The 22,443-nt window shown below is 36.9% G+C and overlaps 1 protein-coding gene across 2 annotated transcripts in view; it reads left to right on the top strand.

The window, feature by feature from the left end:
* DPH6 (diphthamine biosynthesis 6) overlaps positions 1 to 22,443 on the top strand; it is a 346,492-nt gene that overhangs the window by 267,879 nt on the left and 56,170 nt on the right. Inside the window, exon 12 of one of the 2 annotated variants that reach the window (XM_067028915.1) lies at positions 17,123 to 17,201. The exons of the other annotated variant lie outside the window; for it this stretch is intronic. Coding sequence (XP_066885016.1) covers positions 17,123 to 17,126 — 4 coding nt within the window. The 3' untranslated portion in view covers positions 17,127 to 17,201. Of the gene's footprint in view, positions 1 to 17,122; positions 17,202 to 22,443 lie in introns of those variants that run through there. 2 annotated transcript variants of the gene reach the window in all.

Below are 22,443 nucleotides of genomic sequence, written 5' to 3'. Positions count from 1 at the left end.
TTGAGGAAAGGAATTTATGCTTTGAAAAGGGAATGTGACCATGAAAATTTCTCTCATTCCCAAACCTCTTTTAACCTAAATACTCAACTTTTTCAATCTAGATATTTTTCTCTAAGTCTTTCCTAACTCCCTGTAATATGCCAGATTTTGTCCAGGTAGTGGAGTAATTTCATCCACAGTAATGAATATGGTTCTGTAAGAAGCTGCTTTCTCGAGGGACAACATTAGAGACTGTAGTCCCTGCAAGTACGTGGGCCATCCTGTTGTTCAGTAAATGGAGCACAGTTCTAATTTGTTCAGCCACTATATTAACCTCTGTATGATAGGGACCACTTCTTCTTCAAGTGAGTATAAAATATTCCAAAGATCTGGAATTTCATAATATAATTCTACAGTTTCCTGTAGTCCTGCAAGCTCACCATCTTTAGTCATTGTTAATTCTTATACTTTAGATACGTTTTCATTAGTTATTACTAGAGCAAGGGAGAAAAATTACAATGCATGAAAATTTAAGACTTACTTGCCCTTTAATGATATGACCATTATTGGGAATTATACAAACAGCTCCTCTTGATTGGGTAAAATTCTAATTTTGTTGGTATGTACATTTGTGTGATAAAAGTCTTGCCATTTAAATAAGTCAGAGATAGTTTGTGACTTGCATACCATATGCCTTTAGTAACATGTGGATTTCTAATATATATTTTTTGTACATAAGGATTGCATCATGGACAAACTGATGTGTTATGCCCTTTGCACTGTTTACCATTGATTTTATACTGTCATCCACACATTTCCCCTTAAAAGTCAGTCAAATTTAATTGTTAGACAGTTAATCCAGGTTTCAGATTTGGGTCTATCAATGTATGACAGCTGAAGCAAAACAGTAGTTGCAGTGATCACACCTGGCCATTTTGACCTTTACCTGCTTTTTATTTCTTGTTTTGATGCACAGCTTTTTACTTTTATTATTAATATTTTTAAACTAGCACAATGAAACTAGTTTGAAGAACCAGAAACAAATATGTCAAGGGAGCAAAGAGATAAAGATTTAGAAATCTCATGCATGTTACTTTATCTTTGGCATGGAATAACTTCAAACTAGAGAAATAGCAACAGATCTGCATTTGGGTATTTCCCTTCCTCTCCCAATTGAAGCAGATCTACTATAGTTCTGAAGTTCCTATTAAATATTTGGGGTTAAAGAGATTCATTTTTAGTAATTTAAGAAATCCAGATTTATTTTGTGACTTGGTAGAAGTTACTTGGTGGCAAGAAAGTGAGTTCCAGTAATGAAAGCTGGCAGGCCAGGATTTGTGCTCCACTCTGTTGGCATACGAAATTACAGCCCATCATTCAAACAAAATCAATAATCCAACTTTTATGTCCTTTGCTAGGTACAGTGAAAATTTTATTATTCTGTGATCATTTTCTTCTTCCTGGATTAGGTCATGTTCTGTAGCAGTAAGAAGCATCTCAATTAGATATAATATGCAAGATCAAAACTTGTGTTTTTACCCACGTACCAGAATGCTCATATAATATTCAAGGAAAGATGCTATAAAAGTCAGACTCTTATTTCCTTAAATCATCCCTGTAATACCCTGAATGATATTTAGAGGTTCAGTTTACCTAAAGAAAGGAATTTTGCCCCTCAGTGTGGAATGAGGTTTATAAGCTGTGGTATTCTTTAATTGAGGCAAACAGAACAGAAAGAGATAGTTTGTTTCAACATGAAAATTGCTTTGCATGAACAAGGAGAGAAAATTGGATCATATTCTTGCTCCTTTGATTTACCTTCTTCTGTGTCACTCTTCCTCTATGGAACAAGAGTATAGAAAAGACAGATTGTTCTTAGGGAAGGTCTACAGGGCCATAAAAGCCAGGTAATAAATTTACTTTAAAGCATCAGTTCCTAAAGTATGTTTGCATAGTAAAGTATGGACCAGGCCAAAATCCAGGCTTAAACATTTTCTCCTTGTTATCACCTCGTTAAGCTCCCCAAATCTGAGCCATGCCTCCTACAGTCATAGGTATGATGCCACTAATTAAGAAAAAGGGGCTCATTACCAATTCTCATTAACATCAATTGGAGTTTTAAAGCCAAATCCCTGGACTGAAAATGTACCCCCTTAATGTTCAACACAGGTGAACAAATAAAATCGTTTAAATGCCTGTATCATGGGGTAGTGCAAATGTGCTCTCCAAGGATGAACAAATTTCTTACTGCAGTATGGCACTAATCCCATTGCTCAGTAAAAGTCAGGCAGAGCTTTGAAGAAAATACTATTCAAAAGGGAGATTCTGACAGGGAAATGGGTGGAGCATGGGAACTGATACCACAATATGCAAATTATTGTCTGAATCTGTGTCATCTCTAGTAAGGATATATGGGTGAACAAAATTAACAATAGATTGTGCCTGACAACTAAGTGCTCAACAAATACTACCTGAGTTAATGATTGAAGAAATAATGTTCACCAGTATGTTTTAACCCGCTGAAGAAACTTATCTCTCAGACTCTTAGCATTTGCTTCAGAATGTCCTAGATCACATTCTTTAAGCCTTCTTATGTGATTTTAATTTCTTATAGATAACACTGTAAGTTATTTTATTGTGGGAGGCCCTTGAGTTAAAACATTTCAAAATGCTTAATTTCATGAAAAGTTAAAATGTGTTGATTTGGTTGATTTGAAAGAGCTGTTCTGCAGTTCATTGAAGTGATAAGCCATATGGAAATAAGTCTCCTTGGAAAACAAAAGCAACCTTCCCTTGCATCAGATTAGGCTTTCTCTCGTTTATAAACCCCAAAGCTAGCCAGTTTTTAAACTGAATTTCTACTTTCCCTCATAATTTCTCTTCCTTACCCCAATGTAAACAGTGACCCAGAAATATTCACAAGATTAATGTTTGCCCCTAAACTATATGTGGATTGTAGACTTTTTTCTGGTTTTATAGAATCTTGAGTTATATGATAGATTACTTTATAAATTGTCTATATTTTTCCTGAGTGGGCATGTTGTTCATATTTAAATCACGTTAATGATTTGTACCATGATTAACCTCCTCCCAAAAGTGTACTGACTTTGGTCTAAATTTCTCATTAGTGTCAGATTTCTTCATAATGTTACTACCTGTCGGTGGCAGTTAAGGAATCATAGAGTATTGTAGCTAGATGGAGCTTTCAGAGCCATTTAGTTCAGTCCTCACATTTTACACATAAGGAAGCTGAACTCCAAGAAGTTAAATTTACTTTCCCAAGCTCGTAGGCAATGATAGGACCCTAACTAGAATTTTGGTCCCCTTACCCCCAATGTAGCCCTGGTGTTAGTAGCTGACTCAACCCAAGTATAGAGTAGAAGTTTAGCTTCACTCCCCCATCACACGCTACCTTCTTTCATAATTCAAAGTTGTCTTAAATTTGTGATTAATCAGAGTAGAAGAAACCCTTAGGGAAATATTCTTCTAGATATATGTGAAGATCAGTTATTTTACTTAAGAGAGGCCTGCCTTATAAGCCTTATAACCTTATAAGTGTTAACTTTTCATCTTCTCACCTGCTTAAAAATGGAAAGACAGTGATAATGGATGCATAAATGCATCATGGGATGGATAAATTGTGTGAGTTAGAGAAGAGAAAATGAATGTGTTTGTGAAAGAGTGAGCACATCAATCAGTGGTTGCATGGTGTTTGCACCAGTGTGTCCAGGGAACACCTCACCAATCGATCATTCAGGAAGCTCCCTCCAGCTTTCAGGAGAAAAAAGATTTCACAGTAAAGTGCTATAGAGAAAGCTTAGCATCTAAAGAGGTCATTCTAGGGACTCTTCAAGTTCCCAGAGGGGAGGAAAAAGAGGGTAGGGAGCAAAATGCCATAGAAAGCCTATAGTTTGGAATTTTTTTAAATGCTGATTGTATCATGAATCATTCTCATTTTATACCGACTCAAAGGCACTAATTAAACATCATGTGGTATATTCCACTCTTATCTGAGCATAAAAATATTGACACTTCTGCCTTCAAGGAAAGCTGAGAAACTGAAAACAGTGTTTTCTCCTCAAACCTTCCATCACTGTACTGAATTATAATCCAATACTGCTGTTTTCCTTGAACATTAAACATACAAACATTCATTGGAAATATTTCAGTTTTATGGGTCATTCATCCAATAATTGTTGGTCACATGCAAGATACTAATTTAGCTACTGCCTTGAAGTAGCTTACATTGATAAGGCAAATAAAATTAGTATGTGAGTAATTATGATGCAAAAGAGAAGGAATTAAATGACAGAATTGTTTAAGCAACACTGTCTATTCCCAAATTTCAAAGAAGATAAAGAGAACCACAGAGATACAAAAAGTTTGTCCAAGATAGTCTATTGTATTGCAGATCTGGGAATTTTCTTCCCAAGGAACTCAGTTCTCAGTAATATTATACTTGCTCCTGAAGGTGGTGTACCATTTCCATAGTTAATTAATGCAGGAAACATATTGAAATATCTTAATAAAATGTTGCCCATTAGTGAGGAAAGGCAGCTACTGCCAATAAAGTGATTTCGTGAACAGGAAGTAATTCTCGCCACACAGTCCTGACAGCATGGCTTCATTTACTGCTCGCAGTCACTCTTTCTATGCTGGCTTTTCAAGTCAGAAACTGGTAGAAATTCAGTGTAAGGATTACCATCAAAGTGTAATTGCAGAGGAAAATGCAAGCAGCCAAACAATAATGAAGTGTATCCATTCCAAACCAAGGAAACCAGTATTAATTGTGATATACAGTATGAAAACAACAGCATCTGAGACAGTGTACAGTTTAGTATAGAAGTTGAAAGCACCAACTTGGGGATTGGACGGACAGGGTTTTAATTCTGCCTCTTCCATTTGTTAGCTGCATGGCCAAAGATTTCCCTTTCTCATCTGTATTAACATCACAATAAAAAATGGTAGTGGTTGCTGTTTTCCTTCATTTTCCCCCTTTATGACTCCTAAAACAGAGAACAACCATTTATTTTAAAACATGAGTACTTATCATACTTTGTCTTATATTATATAGGTTGCTGTAGGCTCATCTGTTGCCCTGCTTGCTTGTGAACTATTTGGGGGTAAGGATCTCTTGAATTCTGTTAGTGCCTAAATAGTACCATACACATAAGAGGCACTGAAAAATTTATGGAAGATGACAGTGTAGCCAACTGCATGTAAGGCCATGTGAACAATCCATAAATCCGAATAACCATTCCAGTTTCACTGGTATCACTGTGGATTAAGAATAGCATTCAACCCATAAGTAGTTTTCTAACTCAAGAGTTTTCTACCAATAATAAAAATAACAATAATAGCTATCATTTATTGAGAGTCAATTATAAATTTGGTGTTTTCCCATACCTTAGCTCACATAGTCTTCACAGTCACTTTCCATAGAAGATATTTTACTCCCCTTTTTAATATAATCAAAATAAGACTCAGAAGGATGTTAACTAGGTGGTCCAAGGTCACACAACTTGACAGTAGGAAAAAAAAAACTGGATTTTTACTTAAGTCTAACCCTAAAGGCCAGTGTTTTTTCTTACATTTCTTTATATTGATATTTGCAACATTATGAGTCTTAGATTGAAGACTAATTTCCTAATTGTATTTTATTGAAAGTATGATATCCACTAGTGAAATTGACAGGTGAGTATAATTTTTATATTGCTTACAAGTAGCATTTTATTCAAATGTCCCTAAGACTTTCTTAACCACTTAATATTCATTTGAGAATTCTCAGGTCCAGTGCCCTCAACAGCTCACCAGATGATATAACTTGGGTGAAGCACTTATTATTTACCCATCAGTTTTGTCCACTGTGAACTTCAAATAGTGTTTATTAACAGAATATATTAAGTTTGTCATGGAAAGCAGTATGTAAGAATCCAGGTCTTGAAGACATTGAGTAACTAAATGACTTCCAGATTATATTATTTAATTAAAGCAGCTATTCCTATTACTGATTATTTATCTAAGCTAATCAAATTATACCAGTTTATAGGTAGTGATGGTCTACAGAAAGAACATCAAAATCCTGGGTAGATTACCATTATAATACATATATAATACATATAAATAGTAAATACCTCAATATCAATAGCACAAAGTTTTCTAGCATATGATTACAGTAAGGCAAATGCCTTTAAGAGTTTCCATGGCCCATCATTATTACTTTTTTAACTATCCAAAATTACTCCTATTTGAAAAATTTCACCAAAATCCAACTTGAAATTTCTTACTTTTTGACAACTTACATTGACCTATAAGTCAACTTTATAAAATGAAATGATTAGTTTTCCATGAATAGTGTAATGCTGATTTAATATGTCAGCTACGTGACATCTCATATTTATACATATAATGAGACTAAGAATATAAAACCTAAACCAAAAAACCTTCATGGTTCTATATAAATAGTAGATTAGAAAGCCCTTAGTTTTTAAATTCCATCTAATCACACATTAAAATCAGCATATGTGAGTGTTATCTCAGTAAACTATTAGTCACAGGGGTTTTTCTGGTTCTTTCGTTTTTCACTAAGAAAATATTCATAGCACAAATTAAATTTTGAAGGCACAGTCAGTAATTTCTAAGTTGAATATCTTACAACAGCAGTATATTTTCCTACAACTCAGATAGCAAATCCCCCACGGTGAGTACAGCACACTGTGGGAAAGAATCATGCTGTAAGCACTGACCTTGGTACATAAGAATTCAAGTATTTAAAAAATAATTCTTTATTTTAAAAAAGCTAAAATCTTATCAGTTTTTTACAAATTTGAAGTTTTAAAACATTGGATATTCTGGGAAATACACTCAACATTGAATTTTTGATAAGAGTCTGTGAAATTGTCTTGCAGTCAGGCTCTCTCTGTTCTCTCTGGAGCCAATTCAAATTAGGCAAAAGAGAAACTTATCATGGTTCTAATATTCTTTTCTTTTTTTTTTTTTTTTTTTGCGTTACTTGAGCCTCTCACTGTTGTGGCCTCTCCCGTTACACGGAGCACAGGCTCGGGACGCGCAGGCTCAGCGGCCATGGCTCACGGGCCCAGCCGCTCCGCGGCATGTGGGATCTTCCCGGACCGGGGCACGAACTCGTGTCCCCTGCATCGGCAGGCGGACTCTCAACCACTGCGCCACCAGGGAAGCCCTCTAATATTCTTATTGCACACTTTTCTGCCAGTGATCGACCCTGGCACACACATTGAGGTGTCTTAGACCAGACCCTTAGATGAAAATTCGTATGCAAGTGATCTATGAGGGAAGCACAGGCAGGGAACAGGAGGAAGGCTGGCACAGTGCAGCCTCAGGGGAACTCTAGAGTACACATTATGCCGCAGAGTTGTCCCAACCGAGGCAAGGGAAGTAGACTTCCCTACCCCTGGACTACACAGTCTCTGCTACTTGTGGGCCAAGTGACTCTAGTAGCCCAAGAGGATGTGGCTATTACGCCAAAGGGTGAGTGCACAGAAACAAAAACAGTAAAAGGGTTTCTGGGCAGAGCATTGACATTGCAACAGGTTGTACCCCAGATGCCCAGACGTGGAAATAGAACCCAACTTAAGATCTATGTTTTCCTTGATGTCCATTAAGAGTATTTTGTCTTCAGGATATAGAAATGAATAGATCTCACTCCAGATGTAGCTTGATCCTATATTCACACAATATCATCAGTTTCCATCTCTCAGCTCTACTTTCTCTGGGTTTACTCCATCCTGATGTGATCTCCTAGCAGCTCCTATCTCTCTCCTCATTGCCGTTGCAGTTCCAAGCTTTATATCTCCATACACAAAGCACAGGTAGAAATGAGGGAATCCATATCTCTTTTTCACATCAAAAATACTGGATTACTTGCACTGATCCAGTGTAGATCACATGTTCAATTCTATTCCAATTGATAAGGCCATAGAAATGTATGGATTCATTGGCTTAAGCCAATGTTACATGCCCATTCCTAAATTTAGCTTCAGTTCATTAGCTGAGTCAATATTATTCAAATGTCATAGTTTGGATATTCAGAATATTAGAAAGGAAGAAGAGGAAAGTACATGCTAGGAAAGAAATTAATAAATAGCCACTGGTCTCTTGTTTTTACTGTAAATTTGAATTCGCTGTGATCTGAGCCTAAGTAATTTCAAGCTGTAGACATGACAGTGTTTCAGCCAAGTTGTGAACCCAGTTGGAATTAGAATTGGGTTGAGTGGAAGGAGAGACAGAAAATTCCCAGAAGTTAGGCTATGGTATGTGAAGCATGGGATATACCGCCTCTGTTATCACTACCACCACCATCACCTCATCACCCTACCTCTGCAAACAAGAAAACAAGCCTTCCTACCATATTTACTCAGTTGGAACAGAGGTTTGCCATTAAATTCAGCTTTTGAAATTGATATCCTAGGAATTTCCTATAGGCCCAATCTGGACCAAGACAGAAGAATGAGGCTTAGTCAATTAGACATATGACTATCTCTTAACTGTTCCATCATTTATTCACTCAATAAATATTAAACACCTACTATACACCAAGTACTATTCTGAATACTGGAAGTATAGTGGTGAACAAAACATAGTAGGTACCTACTGTCAGCAGGGGCTTACAGACAATTACAAATAGGCAATAAGATATCTTTAGAGAGTGATAAATACTATGAAGAAAATAAAAGGAATGAATTTGAGGTCAGGTAAGTGGAGCATTTATCTGAAAAGGTGATATTTGATCTGAGACTTGATTGATAAGAAGAAGCCAACCATGCAAAGATCTCTAAGAGCATTAAAGGCAGTGGAAATAGCACAAAGGCAAGAAGTAGGAATAAATTTGGTGCTATTAGAAAACAAGGGAAAAAATGGTGGCTGAAACATGGTGAGTGATGTGGAGAGAGGTGGGTGCAGTTAGGGTGGACCTATGGCCAGACCCATGCATGAGTCCTCTGTGTCTGTCTCGAAGGGCAGTTGGTGTTCAGCTAGAGATGAACTTCAAATTCCAATGGCCTTCATTCTTCAGCTCTGCTCCCAAGTCACTTGAGTATTCCACAAAACCCTAATGAAATCTTAATGGTTCATTTTAGCCAATGTCTTTATCTTTTATTGATTTTGTACTAAAATATCTTTACTTTTTTTATTTTAGAACCTGTAGAAGCTTATAAAATCCAGGAATTTAAACAAAAAATTTTTAACAACAAAAAGAACTTACCTTGTGCATACCTTACCCCACCCACACACTTAATGAGATACCATGGGCACTATCTCATATCTTTACATACACCACCCCCTTCATTCTTTTTCGTGGTTGCATGATATTTCATTGATGAGTGTATGATAATTTATTTCACCGATTGTCTATTGATGGACATCTAGGTTATTTACAGTTCTTTTCTATTGTAAACACTTCTGCAGTTGAACACTCTTTAACAAATGTCTTTACATTCTTGTACAACTATTTAAGTAGGATAAATTCCCCATAATGAAATTGCTGAGTGAAAGTATGAGAATCAAAGCAAATATTGCCAGACTGCCTATGAAAGTATTGTACCATACACTTCCCACACTTGGCCAGTACTGGAACCTATCAATACATTTTGTCTTTGCAAATCTGATAGAAGGAAAATGTTGCAGAAGTTCTTATTTTATTTATTTTTATTTTTTTATTGAAGTATAATTGATTTACAATATTGCATTAGTTTCAGGTGTACAGCATAGTGATTCACGTGTTTTTTTGCAGATTATATTCCACTATAGGTTATTATAAGATATTGGGTATAATTCCCTGTGGTATACAATAAATCCTTGTTGCTTATCTATTTTATGTATAATAGTTTGTATCTGTTAATCCCATACTCCTAATTTGTCCCTCCCCTCCCCCCCTTCCCTTTGGTAACCATAAGTTTGCTTTCTATGTCTGTGAGTTTGTTTCTGTTTTGTATATAGGTTCACTTGTATTATTTTTTAGATTCCACATATAAGTGGTATCATACAGTATTTGTCCTTCCCTGACTAACTTATTTCACTAAGCATAACATCCATTTTACTGCACATGGCAATATTTCATTCTTTATTATGGCTGAGCAATATTCCATTGTATATATTATATATATAAAACACATCTACTTAGGTCAGTCATCTGTTGATGGGCACTTGGGTTGTTTCCATGTCTTGGCTATTGGAAATAGTGCTGCTATGAACATTGAGGTGCACGTATCTTTTCAAGTGAGCGTTTACACTTTTTCCAGATATATACACAGGAGTGGGATTGCTGGATCATATGGTAGCTCTATTTTTAGTTTTTTAAGGAACCTCCATACTGTTTTCCATAGTGGCTGCACCAATGTACATTCCTGCCAACAGGGTATGAGGGTTCCCTTTACTTCACACCCTCTTCAGCATTTATTATTATTTTTGTTTGTTTGTTTGTTTGCGGTATGTGAGCTTCTCACTGTTGTGGCCTCTCCCGTTGCGGAGCACAGGCTCCGGACGCGCAGGCTCAGCGGCCATGGCTCACGGGCCCAGCCGCTCCACAGCATGTGGGATCTTCCCTGACCGGGGCACGAACCCGTGTCCCCTGCATTGGCAGGCGGACTCTCAACCACTGCGCCACCAGGGAAGCCCTAGCATTTATTATTTATAGGCATTTTGATGATAGCCATTCTGACCAGTGTGTGGTGATATCTCATTGTGGTTTTGATTTGCATTTCTCTAATAATTAGCGATGTTGAGCATCTTTTCATGTGCCTGTTGGCCATCTGTATGTCTTCTTTGGAAAGATGTCTATTTAGGTCTTCTGCCCATTTTTTGATTGGGTTGTTTGTTTTTTTGGTATTGAGTTGTATCTGCTGTTTGTATATTTTGGATATTAACCCCTTATTTGTTGCATCATTTACAAACATTTTCTCCCATTCAGTAGGTTCTCCTTTCATTTTGTTGATGTGCTCCTTTGCTGTGCAAAAACATTTAAGTTTGATTAGGTCCCATATGTTTATTTTTGCTTTTATTTCTTCTGCCTTGGGAAACTGATCTGAGAATATATTGCTATGATTTGGATCAAAGAATATTTCACCTATGTTCTCTTCTAGGAGTTTTATGGTGTCATGTCAAACATTTAGGCCTTTAAACCATTTTGAGTTTATTTTTGTATATGGTGTGAGGGCATGTTCTAATTTCATTGATTTACATGTAACTCTCCAACTTTCCCAACACCACTTGTTGAAGAGACTGTCTTTTCTCCATTGTATGTTCCTGCCTCCTTTGTCATAGATTAATTGACCATGGGTGCATGGGTTTATTTCTGGGCTTTCTATTCTGTTCCACTGATCTATACAGAAGTTCTTATTTTAGTCATCTACAAACCCTCAGATTATTTCCCCTCATTCCTTACGTATTTTGACTCCAGTTTCTCTGTCAAGTCTTGGTGACTACACTATCCTTCCAAGGTAGACAAGATAGTACTTCCAGTACCTACCTGCTCTTCTTCATTGACAGACACTAAATCTCATGGTTATACACTGAGCCTTGTCATTTTACCAATAACAGCAAACCCTCCATAGTCTCATTTCAAGCATCTAACACTGATTGCCCCTTCCTCTCTTTCCAGTTTACTACCTGTAGTATTCTAATCCACTACCTGTAGTATTCTAATCCACTGCAGGACATATAATCATTAATCCTACATCTCTTAATTCTTCTCAGTCCCTCCTTGTCCTTCCTTCATAGCTCCCTGCTGTCCTTCCTTTGTTTCCCTGGATAGATGTAATGACCCATCTTTGTGATCACTCCATGAACTTACCCTCATATTCCTTGCACTTTCCCCACCCCCATTATGCTCACCTGACAAATACCAGCCCTGGTTTAATACAGTTTACTGCCCACTCTTTACCTGCCCCTGAGCACCTAAACATAGCTAAAGAAAAACCACAGTCATGCTGACTGGTATACTTTAAATCTGTGAGCATTCACCATTACTGAGCACTTTCTGCTAACCCAGAAATCTTACTATATTCTCTAATCCATTCACTCTCTGTCAACTCCTTGATCACTAGTTCACAATTTCTCCTCTCATCCCAGACCTCCAACAATTTCTTCTTCCTCTTGACTCTTTGATGATGATCTTAATTCACAGAGATAATGGAAGCAATCAGAGGAAAATTCCCACACCCTCCTGCTCCACATTTAATATTCTATTTATATCTGACTTCCTCCTGTTACTGCAGATGAACTGTCTGTGCACATATCTAAGGCCAATTTTTTGTTTGTTTGTTTGTTTTGTTTTTTGTGGTACGCGGGCCTCTCACTGTTGTGGCCTCTCCCGTTGCGGAGCACAGGCTCCGGACGCGCAGGCTCAGCGGCCATGGCTCACGGGCCCAGCCGCTCCGCGGCATGTGGGATCTTCCCGGACTGGGGCACGAACCCGTGTACCCTGCATCGGCAGGCGGATTCTCAACCACTGCGCCACCAGGGAAGCCCCCTCTAAGGCCAATTTTGAGGCAAGAAAACTTGAAGTTATAAATAAGAATACTAACAATGGAGTAAATTGTTAGTATTGGAGGAATACTAACAATGGAGTAAATTGTATATGGAATAGTTAAGGGAGAGAGTGCTAGATTTGTTGTTCAGCTCTTTCTGTATGTTGACATCATAGTGAATATACTCTAATGATTCATGTCTCCATGGAAATGTACAAGACCCCATAAGTCAGTTGGCTACCCCTCCATTTTACAAGTTGAGACGTAAAGAAGTAAAATGACTTTCCCAAGATTATAGCTTTTTTCAATGGACCACTAGAGGAAAAATGGCAAGCAACATAAAGGTAGTTTCACAAAATTTGTTTCTGTAGAACTTACCAAAAATTAACCAAAGAAGTAAAAACAAAAAATTGTATGACCAGCGCCGCTATAACTAGGGAAGGATAAAAATGCATTATCAAAAAAAAAAATGCATTATCCAAATACGGAACAATTTAAGTCAAATTAGAATAAGATCTTTCTACACAGAGTTCCTCTTCTAGGGAGTAGTGTAATGAGGAGATAATATGAGAATAAAATTGTTTTTATTTTTTAAATTTTTTTGCGTTACGCGGGCCTGTCACTGTTGTGGCCTCTCCCGTTGCGGAGCACAGGATCCGGACGCACAGGTTCAGCGGCCATGGGTCACGGGCCTAGCTGCTCCGCGGCATGTGGGATCCTCCCGGACCGGGACACGAACCTGTGTCCCCTGCATCAGCAGGCGGACTCTCAACGACTGTGCCACCAGGGAAGCCCTAAAATTGTTTTTAGAAAACTCACTGATACCCTTCCAATTTTATCCTAAATTTAGAGGGATAGAAATTAGGGGTAAAAATAGGGCAAATAAAAATATGTTGACTATTCCCTTTAGGAGTACCAGTCCCTTATTATTTCAATAAAATAAGCTGGAACCCTGACTTGAAGAGCCACTGAGTTTGGCCATTTCTGTTCTCGGTCCAAAAGGAGAGAAGGAGTGAAATGGGGAATAATCTCTACTGAGCAGTTGGCTTGGTCAAGACCAGCAAACAGAAGCCAACAAAGTCAGGGAGGCAGTGGAAAAAAATGTGTTGTTCAACCATACAGACCACCTGTATGGTGTTCAACCATACAGACCAGGAAAATATCTAAATTATATAGGAAAATAAAGTGAAGCCCATAGTATTTACCCACCTACAAACTCCACTAATGTATGAGGAGAAAGAAGGAAGGGCTATCAAAAATAGAATCCTCTCGCTCTTCCTGCCATCCCCTCTGATATCTGAGACACAAAACAAATAATACTGAACATTGGTATATGGCCACTGCATACATGCTAACAAAGAATTTACTGAGTACCTAGGCATTCAAAAAAGAAACAGCTTGGGGAATACAACCACACTATTCTGGAATAACAGAGGGTTGGATAAAATGGCCCACTCAGAAGTGAGAGCTATCAAATAAATTTTACTCCCACCAAAAAGAAAAAAAAAAAGGAAGCAAAGAACTACAACATATAAAATTCAGATAGAGCTGATAGTTTGGAAGAAAATGCAGTTCAAAAATAGTATAAAAATCTTGCAACTGCTTTGCATACTCAAGAAAATTGAGAACTTGGATTTTATGAAGTAATAGATCAAATATGGGATAAGACAAGGAATAAGGTGAAAAGGAAGGTCGTAGAATAAAAGAAAGAAATTGGGAGGAAAGTAACAACAAAAGAAAAAAAATCAATATATTTAAAAAAGCAAAGAGACTCAGCAATGTAGAAAACCCAGACAGGATTGAGGACAGGATTGTGAAAATTCACACAACAATAAGAAGTCATAACGAGTCAAGCACTCAAAAATACCAAAGTATCAATAGATATGAAGAAAAGTGGAAAGCTAACATGTGGTTATTATATGCTGAGGGGACAGAATAAATGAAACCCTCAAAAATACAAAGAAAAGTCTCCATGAGTGAAAAAAAAATACCTTGAAACTATAGATCAAAAAGATTCAATTTGTTTTAGAAAATGCTTATAAAGAATGGCCAATATCAAGACATTTTTTAAGTTATTAAACTGCAAGGATAAAAAATGCATTTAGAAAGAAGATCACTTAAAAGGGTGATGGAGACTTAGGGACTCAGATTTTTTCAAATTACAAATGTGAAGATGCTGGAACATTGTCTATAGAATTTTCAGGTTAAAAACTATGACCGTCAGCCAAATGGATATATTTGAGAAAAAATTATATTCTCAAATGTGTAATGACTTAGTAAATGTGTCACCCATGTCTGATTTCTCACAGTTGTAATTAAAACATAACCCAGACTTCCATTTCTGACAATATGATGGATTAAATTCTAGAGCTGCCAGATATAGCAAAAAAAAAAAAAAAAACACAGAATGCCCAGTCAAATTTAAATTTCAGATAAACAAGGAATACTCTTAGTATAAGTATGGCTCATGTGCTATTTGGGATATACTTATACTAAAAGAGTATTCCTTATTTATCTCTAAATCCACACTTTGTACATCCTGAGTTTCTTGCAACCCTAGGTAGTTTGAAAAATAAACCAAAATATACAACTAAAAATGGTGGATATTTTTTTTAAAAAAACAGACAAAAGTATCCCGTAAATTTTGTGACTGATCTCATAAGAAAGTAAAATAAATCTCTAAGGGAACAAATGGGAAAGAAATTGGTAAGCTAAACCTGAAATGATGAGAATTATTTGCTAAGCATAGTGACCAAAATGCTTGTGTTTGAATGGCCATTTAGGACAGAAAACAGTCCTTTAGTGCTCCATAAAATGAAGAGTAGGATCTGAGGCCTCTCTATAAACCAGCATTCTTCGAGGGCTATAATTTCTGAAAGGATGATCTGAGAAAATACACTCACCAGAAAAAGGAGACAACAGGAAACTTGTGTGTCTTGGCTTTGGCTCTAAGTAGAAAACAAAATACATTCCCCTGTGAATTCAAGCACACAGGTTTTCCCTGAAACAAATTTGGACTTGAAATTGCATGATCAGTGAGGTCCTGGAGACCCCAAGCAGATAAATTAGTTTCAAGTAGTCCCAAGTTAGTAAACTGGTAATGTGGAGCAACTGGCAGAATCACACACAAATTCCTCTGAAGAAATGCGCACTGAACCCAGGCTTTGCAGGCATTGCATGGATAAAGCCATGCCAAACATTAGTTCACCATCCATAACAACAGAATGCATCAAAGAACAGACTACTACAAAGAAGAGTCATCAGGACAAAAAATGAACAAACAAAAAATAAATACCAAAAAAAGATAACAGATTTAGAACCCTAGGAATTTTGTTGGATACATTATTGTTGGATACATAATATGAAGTATTTGGAAACAACAAGAGACTACTAAAAGTGGGCATATGTTTGAAAATTTAAAAAAACTGAACATTTAGAAAAAACTATAATCATTAAAATTTAAAATTCTGGGAATGAATTAAGCAGAAGATTAGACACAGCTGAAAGAGAGACATAGTAAATTGAATATAGAGCTGAAGCAGTTATCCCATATGCAGCACAGCAAGACATAGTCATGGATAATATGAGGCAGGGGTTAAAAACATGGAAGATAGAAAGAGGGGTCTAACATGTCCAATTATGCTCAGGAAGAAGAGAATAGGGGAAATAAGGTAAAATCAGTACTCAAAGAGATCATGAGTGAAGAGGTTTCAGAATTGAGGAAAGACTTCTGATGCAGGACAAGTAAGAAATCCTCACTTAACCATATGGTGTTTTAAACTCAGAAACAAAGATAACAAGATTTTAAGAGAATATTCTCCTGATGAGAGTGTACATTTATCACCCTTTTCAAAGGACAGTTTAACAATATTTATCCATGATTAAAGTGTTCATATCTTTTTACCTTGTAATCCTCCTCCTAGAAGTTTATCCTAAGGTTATACTCTGACAACAAGGATGTTGATCTCCATATATTTTATAACAACAATACTTTGGGTACAATTTAAATATCCAGCAATAGGAAAGCTAATAAATGAATTATAGCATAATAGTTCCTTGGGATGTTATACAGCATTAGAATGCCTGGTATATGTGTATATCTACATTTATTGATAAGGACAGATCTCCATTCTTAACAATAAATAAAGCAGCAGAACAGCAAATATCATGTGGTCCCACTCATGTAAGGTTACATATATATTTTTGTTTATATTTAAGTTGTCTTGGTGTATTGCCCAATGTGGGTATATATAAATAAAAAAAGGTCTAAATGGACATTGGAATGGTCTAAAAGATTGAAAGTGGTTATCTCTGAGTAGTGGGATTTCAGGGAATTTGAGTTTTCCTTCATATAATTCTTCAGTGTTTATTTTTTCTTAGGAAGCATGGTTAAACATACATACATCTACATAGGGAATATTCCACATTTCTTAATTCCCAGTATAGTTTTCTTTCCTCAAAACACAAGACCATTTTGATGATATACCATTTGACTGTTATGGATAGGGCTATCCATATAACTATAATTATGCTACACTTGCCTGTATGTTTTTTAATGTCTTTATATATAGGAATCATCCTCCATTACCACTCCCAAATGTCAGGTAACTAGTAAATGAATTCATTTTGGTTACCTTATGTAGGTAAAGACTAAGGAAATGTATTCAGAAGTTTAAGAAGAGAAGTACACGGGACTTCCCTGGTGCACAGTGGTTAAGAATCGCCTGCCAATGCAGAGGACACGGGTTTGAGCCCTGGTCTGGGAAGATCCAACATGCCGTGAACAACTAAGCCACAACTAATGAGCCTACGCTCTAGAGCCTGCGAGCCACAACTGAAGTCTGTGTGCCTAGAGCCCATGCTCCACAACAAGAGAAGCCACCACAATGAGAAGCCCACGCACCGCAACAAAGAATAGCCCCCATTCGCGACAACTAGAGAAAGTCCGCACGCAGCAATGAAGACCCAATGCAGCCAAAAATTAATTTTTTTAAATAAGAAGTACAGGGCTTCCCTGGTGGCGCAGTGGTTGAGAGTCTGCCTGCCGATGCAGGGGACACGGGTTCGTGCCCCGGTCCGGGAGGATCCCGCATGCCGCGGAGCAGCTGGGCCCGTGAGCCATGGCCGCTGAGCCTACGCGTCTGGAGCCTGTGCTCTGCAACGGAAGAGGCCGCAGCAGTGAGAGGCCCGTGTACCGCAAAAAAAAAAAAAAAAAAAAGTTCAGATAATTATACCAAAAGACCATAGTGTTTCTTTAGCTAAAAAAAACCAAAACAATGACTACAACACTACACTAATAAAACTGAATGGATATATGAGCATTTACAACTATTTCTGATGTTTCTGTCATTTTTTAATAAATTATTTTTATAAAGGTCCAAATAGGGCTGAGTGAAATCACAAATAAAAATATTATTGAAGGTAGTATAGTTTTTTTCTAAGACATTAGATAAAATGGAACAATTAATGGTAGTTTTTTTCTTTTCTCACGTGTCTAAGAAAAGTTGAATTTTCAAAGAGTGCTTCTTCATGTTACATTCTTAGTGATTATTAAGTTTAAAAAAATCATTGTGGTAGAACCCCCAATGGCAGTGAGCACACTGGCATCTGGATCTTGCTTTCTAAATACCACTCCCAAATAAGAACCAGGACTCCTTGAAGAAATGGGTGACTCTATAGCTGAAACAGGGAGGATACAAAATGAGCCTGGAGAGTCTTATAGCATCAGAAAGTAAGGAAGTGCTCAAAAAACAACAGGATGGAGACATATCAAGTAGACGGGGAGCCATCCCGAACAAGCCTCCAATGGTCAAAGCTGGAAAAAAAATTTAGCACCAAAGTATAAAATAAATATACATGAGTCCATACTGATATAAGTAATTCCCAACCCTCAAGTATGCACTGATCTTAGTAACTCCCTTCCAAAGACCAGAGTATGAAAAGGGAAGAATAGTAACTTTACAGTGAAGAAATCTGGCAAACACTACCTTTATCAAAAGATCAAGGAATATCACCATTGATAAGTTATGTTCATTGCACGTACCCCATTGTGTGATGTAATGAGAAGGACACCTCACCTGTGTGGTATTCTTCCTCAAAACTCATAACTTCAGTCTAATCCCAGGTAAACATCAGTTAAACCCAAATTGAGAGGAATTTCACAAAATGACCCATACTCCTCAGAGCTGTAAAGGTTATAGAAAACTAGAAAAGACTGAGAAACTATCACAGACTAGAGGAGATTAAGGAGATATGATGAACTGACTGCAATCCTGTATGGATCTTGCAACAAAAGGGTGACATTGATGGAAAGACTGCTAAAATCTGAATAAAGTCTGGAGTTTACTTGCTATCAATGTATCAATGTTGGTATCTATCTTCATTTTGATGAGTGTACCTGGTAATTTAAGGTGTTAACATTGGGAAAGACGGGGTGAGGTATATACAGGAAGTCTCTGTATTATCTTTGCAACTTTTCTCTAAATCTAAAATTATCCCAAGATAAAAATTTGCTTTAAAAATAAATGAAATCCACTTCACAACTATCAGAATAACTTAAATCCAAAACACCAACACCAAATGCTCGTGCAGATGTGGAACAACAGGAATTCTCATTTATTATTAATGGGAATGCAAAATGGTACAGCCACTTCAGAAAATAGTTTGGCAGTGTCTTTAAAAATTAAATGTACTCTTACCATATAATCCAGCAATCATGCTCCTTAGCATTCACCCAAATGAGTTGAAAATTTACATCCACACAAAAACCTGCACATGGATGTTTATAGCCACTTCATTTGTCATTGCTAAAAATTAGAAGCCACCAAAATGTCCTTAGGTGAATATTTTTCAGCACTAAAAAGAAATGAGGGCTTCCCTGGTGGTGCAGTGGATAAAAATCTGCCTGCCAATGCAGGGGACATGGGTTTGGGCGGGAAGATCCTACATGCCGCGGAGCAACTAAGTCCATGCGCCACAACTACTGAGCCTGCGCTCTAGAGCCCGCGAGCCACAACTACTGAGCCCGTACGCCACAACTACTGAAGCCCGTGCGCCTAGAGCCCGTGCTCCACAACAAGAGAAGCCACCTCAATGAGAAGCCCACACACCGCAACGAAGAGTAGCCCCCGCTCGCTGCAACTAGAGAAAGCCCGTGCGCAACAACAAAGACCCAATGCAGCCAAAAATAAATAAAATTAAAAATTAAAAAACGAAATGCACTATCAAGCCACGGAAAGACATTGATCAACTTTAAATGCATATTACTAAGTGAAAAAAACCAATCTGAAAAGGCTACATACTGTGTGATTCCAACTATATGACATTCTGGAAAAGGCAAAACCTCAAAGTAAAAAGATCAGTGGTTTCCAGGAGTTCCTAGGGAGGAAGAGATGAATAGGTGGAGCACAGGGGATTTTTAGGGCAGTGAAACTACTCTGTAAGATACTGTAATGGTGGGTACATGTCATTTTACATTTGTCAAAACCCATAGAATGTATACCACCAAGAGTGAACACTAAACTACAGACATTGGTTAATAATAATATATCAATATTGGTTCATCAATTGTAACAAGTGTAACACACTAATCCAAAATGTTAGTAGTGGAAACTAAGGAGGAGGGCTTGAGTGGGAGATGTGGGAACTGTGCACTTTCTGCACGATTCTTTTGTAAACCTACAACTGCCTCCCAAAAATAAACTCTTTTTTAAAAAATACAAGCAGTCAAAATCTAAAAGAAAAACAATTGGTGGTAGATGGAAAGATATATGATACAGCAGGTGTAGTGAAATGCTAATAGTGATGATGTATATGGATGTTCACTATATAACGCTACTTTGTGCTGTTTGACATTTTTCATAATAAATATGGGGGAAAAGTCATTGTGGTTAATATTAGGAGAAAGCTTAGCAGAGAAAGGTCAAAATAAGCCTGTGGGATTTAATTTAACTCCATCATGGATTTCTCATATGTTTCTGTACAAAATAGGTAACTTGATTTAATGACCTGAATTATTCATCTAAATTTTGAATCCCAGTTTATCCTGCCTTCAAAGACCAGAGTCTAGATTAAACTGCCTTATTGTTTGAGAAATACAACTAGATATTAACTAGTTTGAGAAGTACAGCTAGTTAATAGTGTTTGAGAAATACAGCTAGTTAATACATTTTGAGAAATACAACTAGATGTTAACTGTATGTCATCTCATCAGTAGAGAAAAATGAGCAGTGCTTTGTAGTTTTTGAAACAGTACTGATGACATGGTAGTGTAATCTGCACGACTACTGTGCTGGACTTTGTCAGTGTCCTTGTTATGATTTAGCACTATTTTATTTACTATCCTAAGACATACATTTTTATTACTCGCTACAGTATGACAATAACAGTTTTGAATGGTGCATATTTCTCACTATGAATCTAAATACACAGAATGTTTGCTCTATTCTCAGTCACTACATGGTGTAAAACCGGTATATTAAAAATAGTATGATGTATTTGCATATTTATCTGTATTAAAACCCCCATGAAACAGTTATTGCAGATACACAGCTGTTGCTTTTTAGGTATCTTTTAAAGGAACTATATCTCCTCTCCTATATAAATTATATGCATTTTCAAATATACCATCTGAGCCTAAGAGTTTCAAAGCTTTAAACAGGAAAACATGCTCTCATAGGAAAAGAATGTTAAAAGAGAGGAATTGTAAATTTTTAGTCAGTGTGGCCAAATGACAAATTTTTAACCTAAAATGATGAACTTGTCCCTTTGCCAAGTCAGATATTATACATTGTAAACAGAAAGTAATTCTGGATGCTTCTACAAATTATGGCCATATTTCAGCACGGAGACTGTTTACCTAGTCTACAGAGCACATAAAGAGATGCTGCTTTATATCGATCAAATTACAGAAGAGAAGTCTCCACTTTGTGACTTAAAAGTGGCAAATTCTGTTGTAATGTAAAGAACTTTTCCTTTTAATAGCATTCCCATATCTTCATAAAAGCCAATAGTAGCATTTTTCTTTTTAATTAAAAAGGAGGGTTTCCCTGGTGGCGCAGTGGTTGAGAGTCTGTCTGCCGATGCAGGGGACACAGGTTCGTGCCCCCGGTCTGGGAAGATCCCACATGCCGCCCAGCCGCTGAGCCTGTGCTTCCGGAGCCTGTGCTCCGCAACGGGAGAGGCCACAACAGTGAGAAGCCCGCGTACCACACACACACAAAAAAAAGGAAACTATGCCCCTGGAATGCTAGCTACTATCATCTTGTAGTTCCCAGAAAAAGAGTCCCAAACTGAAAAATGATTCTATCAAATTTCATTATGTTCTCTATAATTTTAATATGTACCTAAAGGTTTTAGGAAAACATGTATATTCTTTCAACTCTGACCATATTCAGTTGATTAATATATAATTCAGATGCACATGAGAAGTTCTCATTTTAGTATCTGAATTACAGTTTGTTTTAAGGCTTTTAAATATAAATAGTTGAATCAAAGATGTCACATTTCATAGTTCAGTTTCACCGTGTTAGCTGAATAAGGGGGTATTAAAGGAAAGAAGTTTCATAAATTAAAAGTTTGTCACTTTGCAGCTCTAATCCTGTTGAAAAAAAAGATAATTTCTGTCCAATTTAATCAGCAAGAGGTCTTTATTGCCTTAAGTATTAATTGATTAGATTCTCATTAAGGTCAAAAGTACACTTAGCTGCCCAGAGATGGCCAATTAGCACATTGTCAACCGCGATTATTTATATTGACTGAACATAATGGTAGTTATTTGACTGTCAAGTCAGAAGGTCACTGAATCTTTTGTACACTTTGCCCTCCAAAAGGGCAACAGTCATTTAGACACGATAAAGCATTCATAACAAATATTTAGTTTATTACTTATTGACTTAAATCACTCTTAGAAACAGGTGTTCTATTCTCTTTGGACAAATGATATATCATTTCTTTGTGAAATGCT

Source organism: Kogia breviceps, chromosome 3 (genome assembly GCF_026419965.1).
Source record: "Kogia breviceps isolate mKogBre1 chromosome 3, mKogBre1 haplotype 1, whole genome shotgun sequence".
Taxonomy (NCBI): Eukaryota; Metazoa; Chordata; class Mammalia; order Artiodactyla; family Physeteridae; genus Kogia; species Kogia breviceps.
This window is presented reverse-complemented; position numbering and strand designations above follow the sequence as displayed.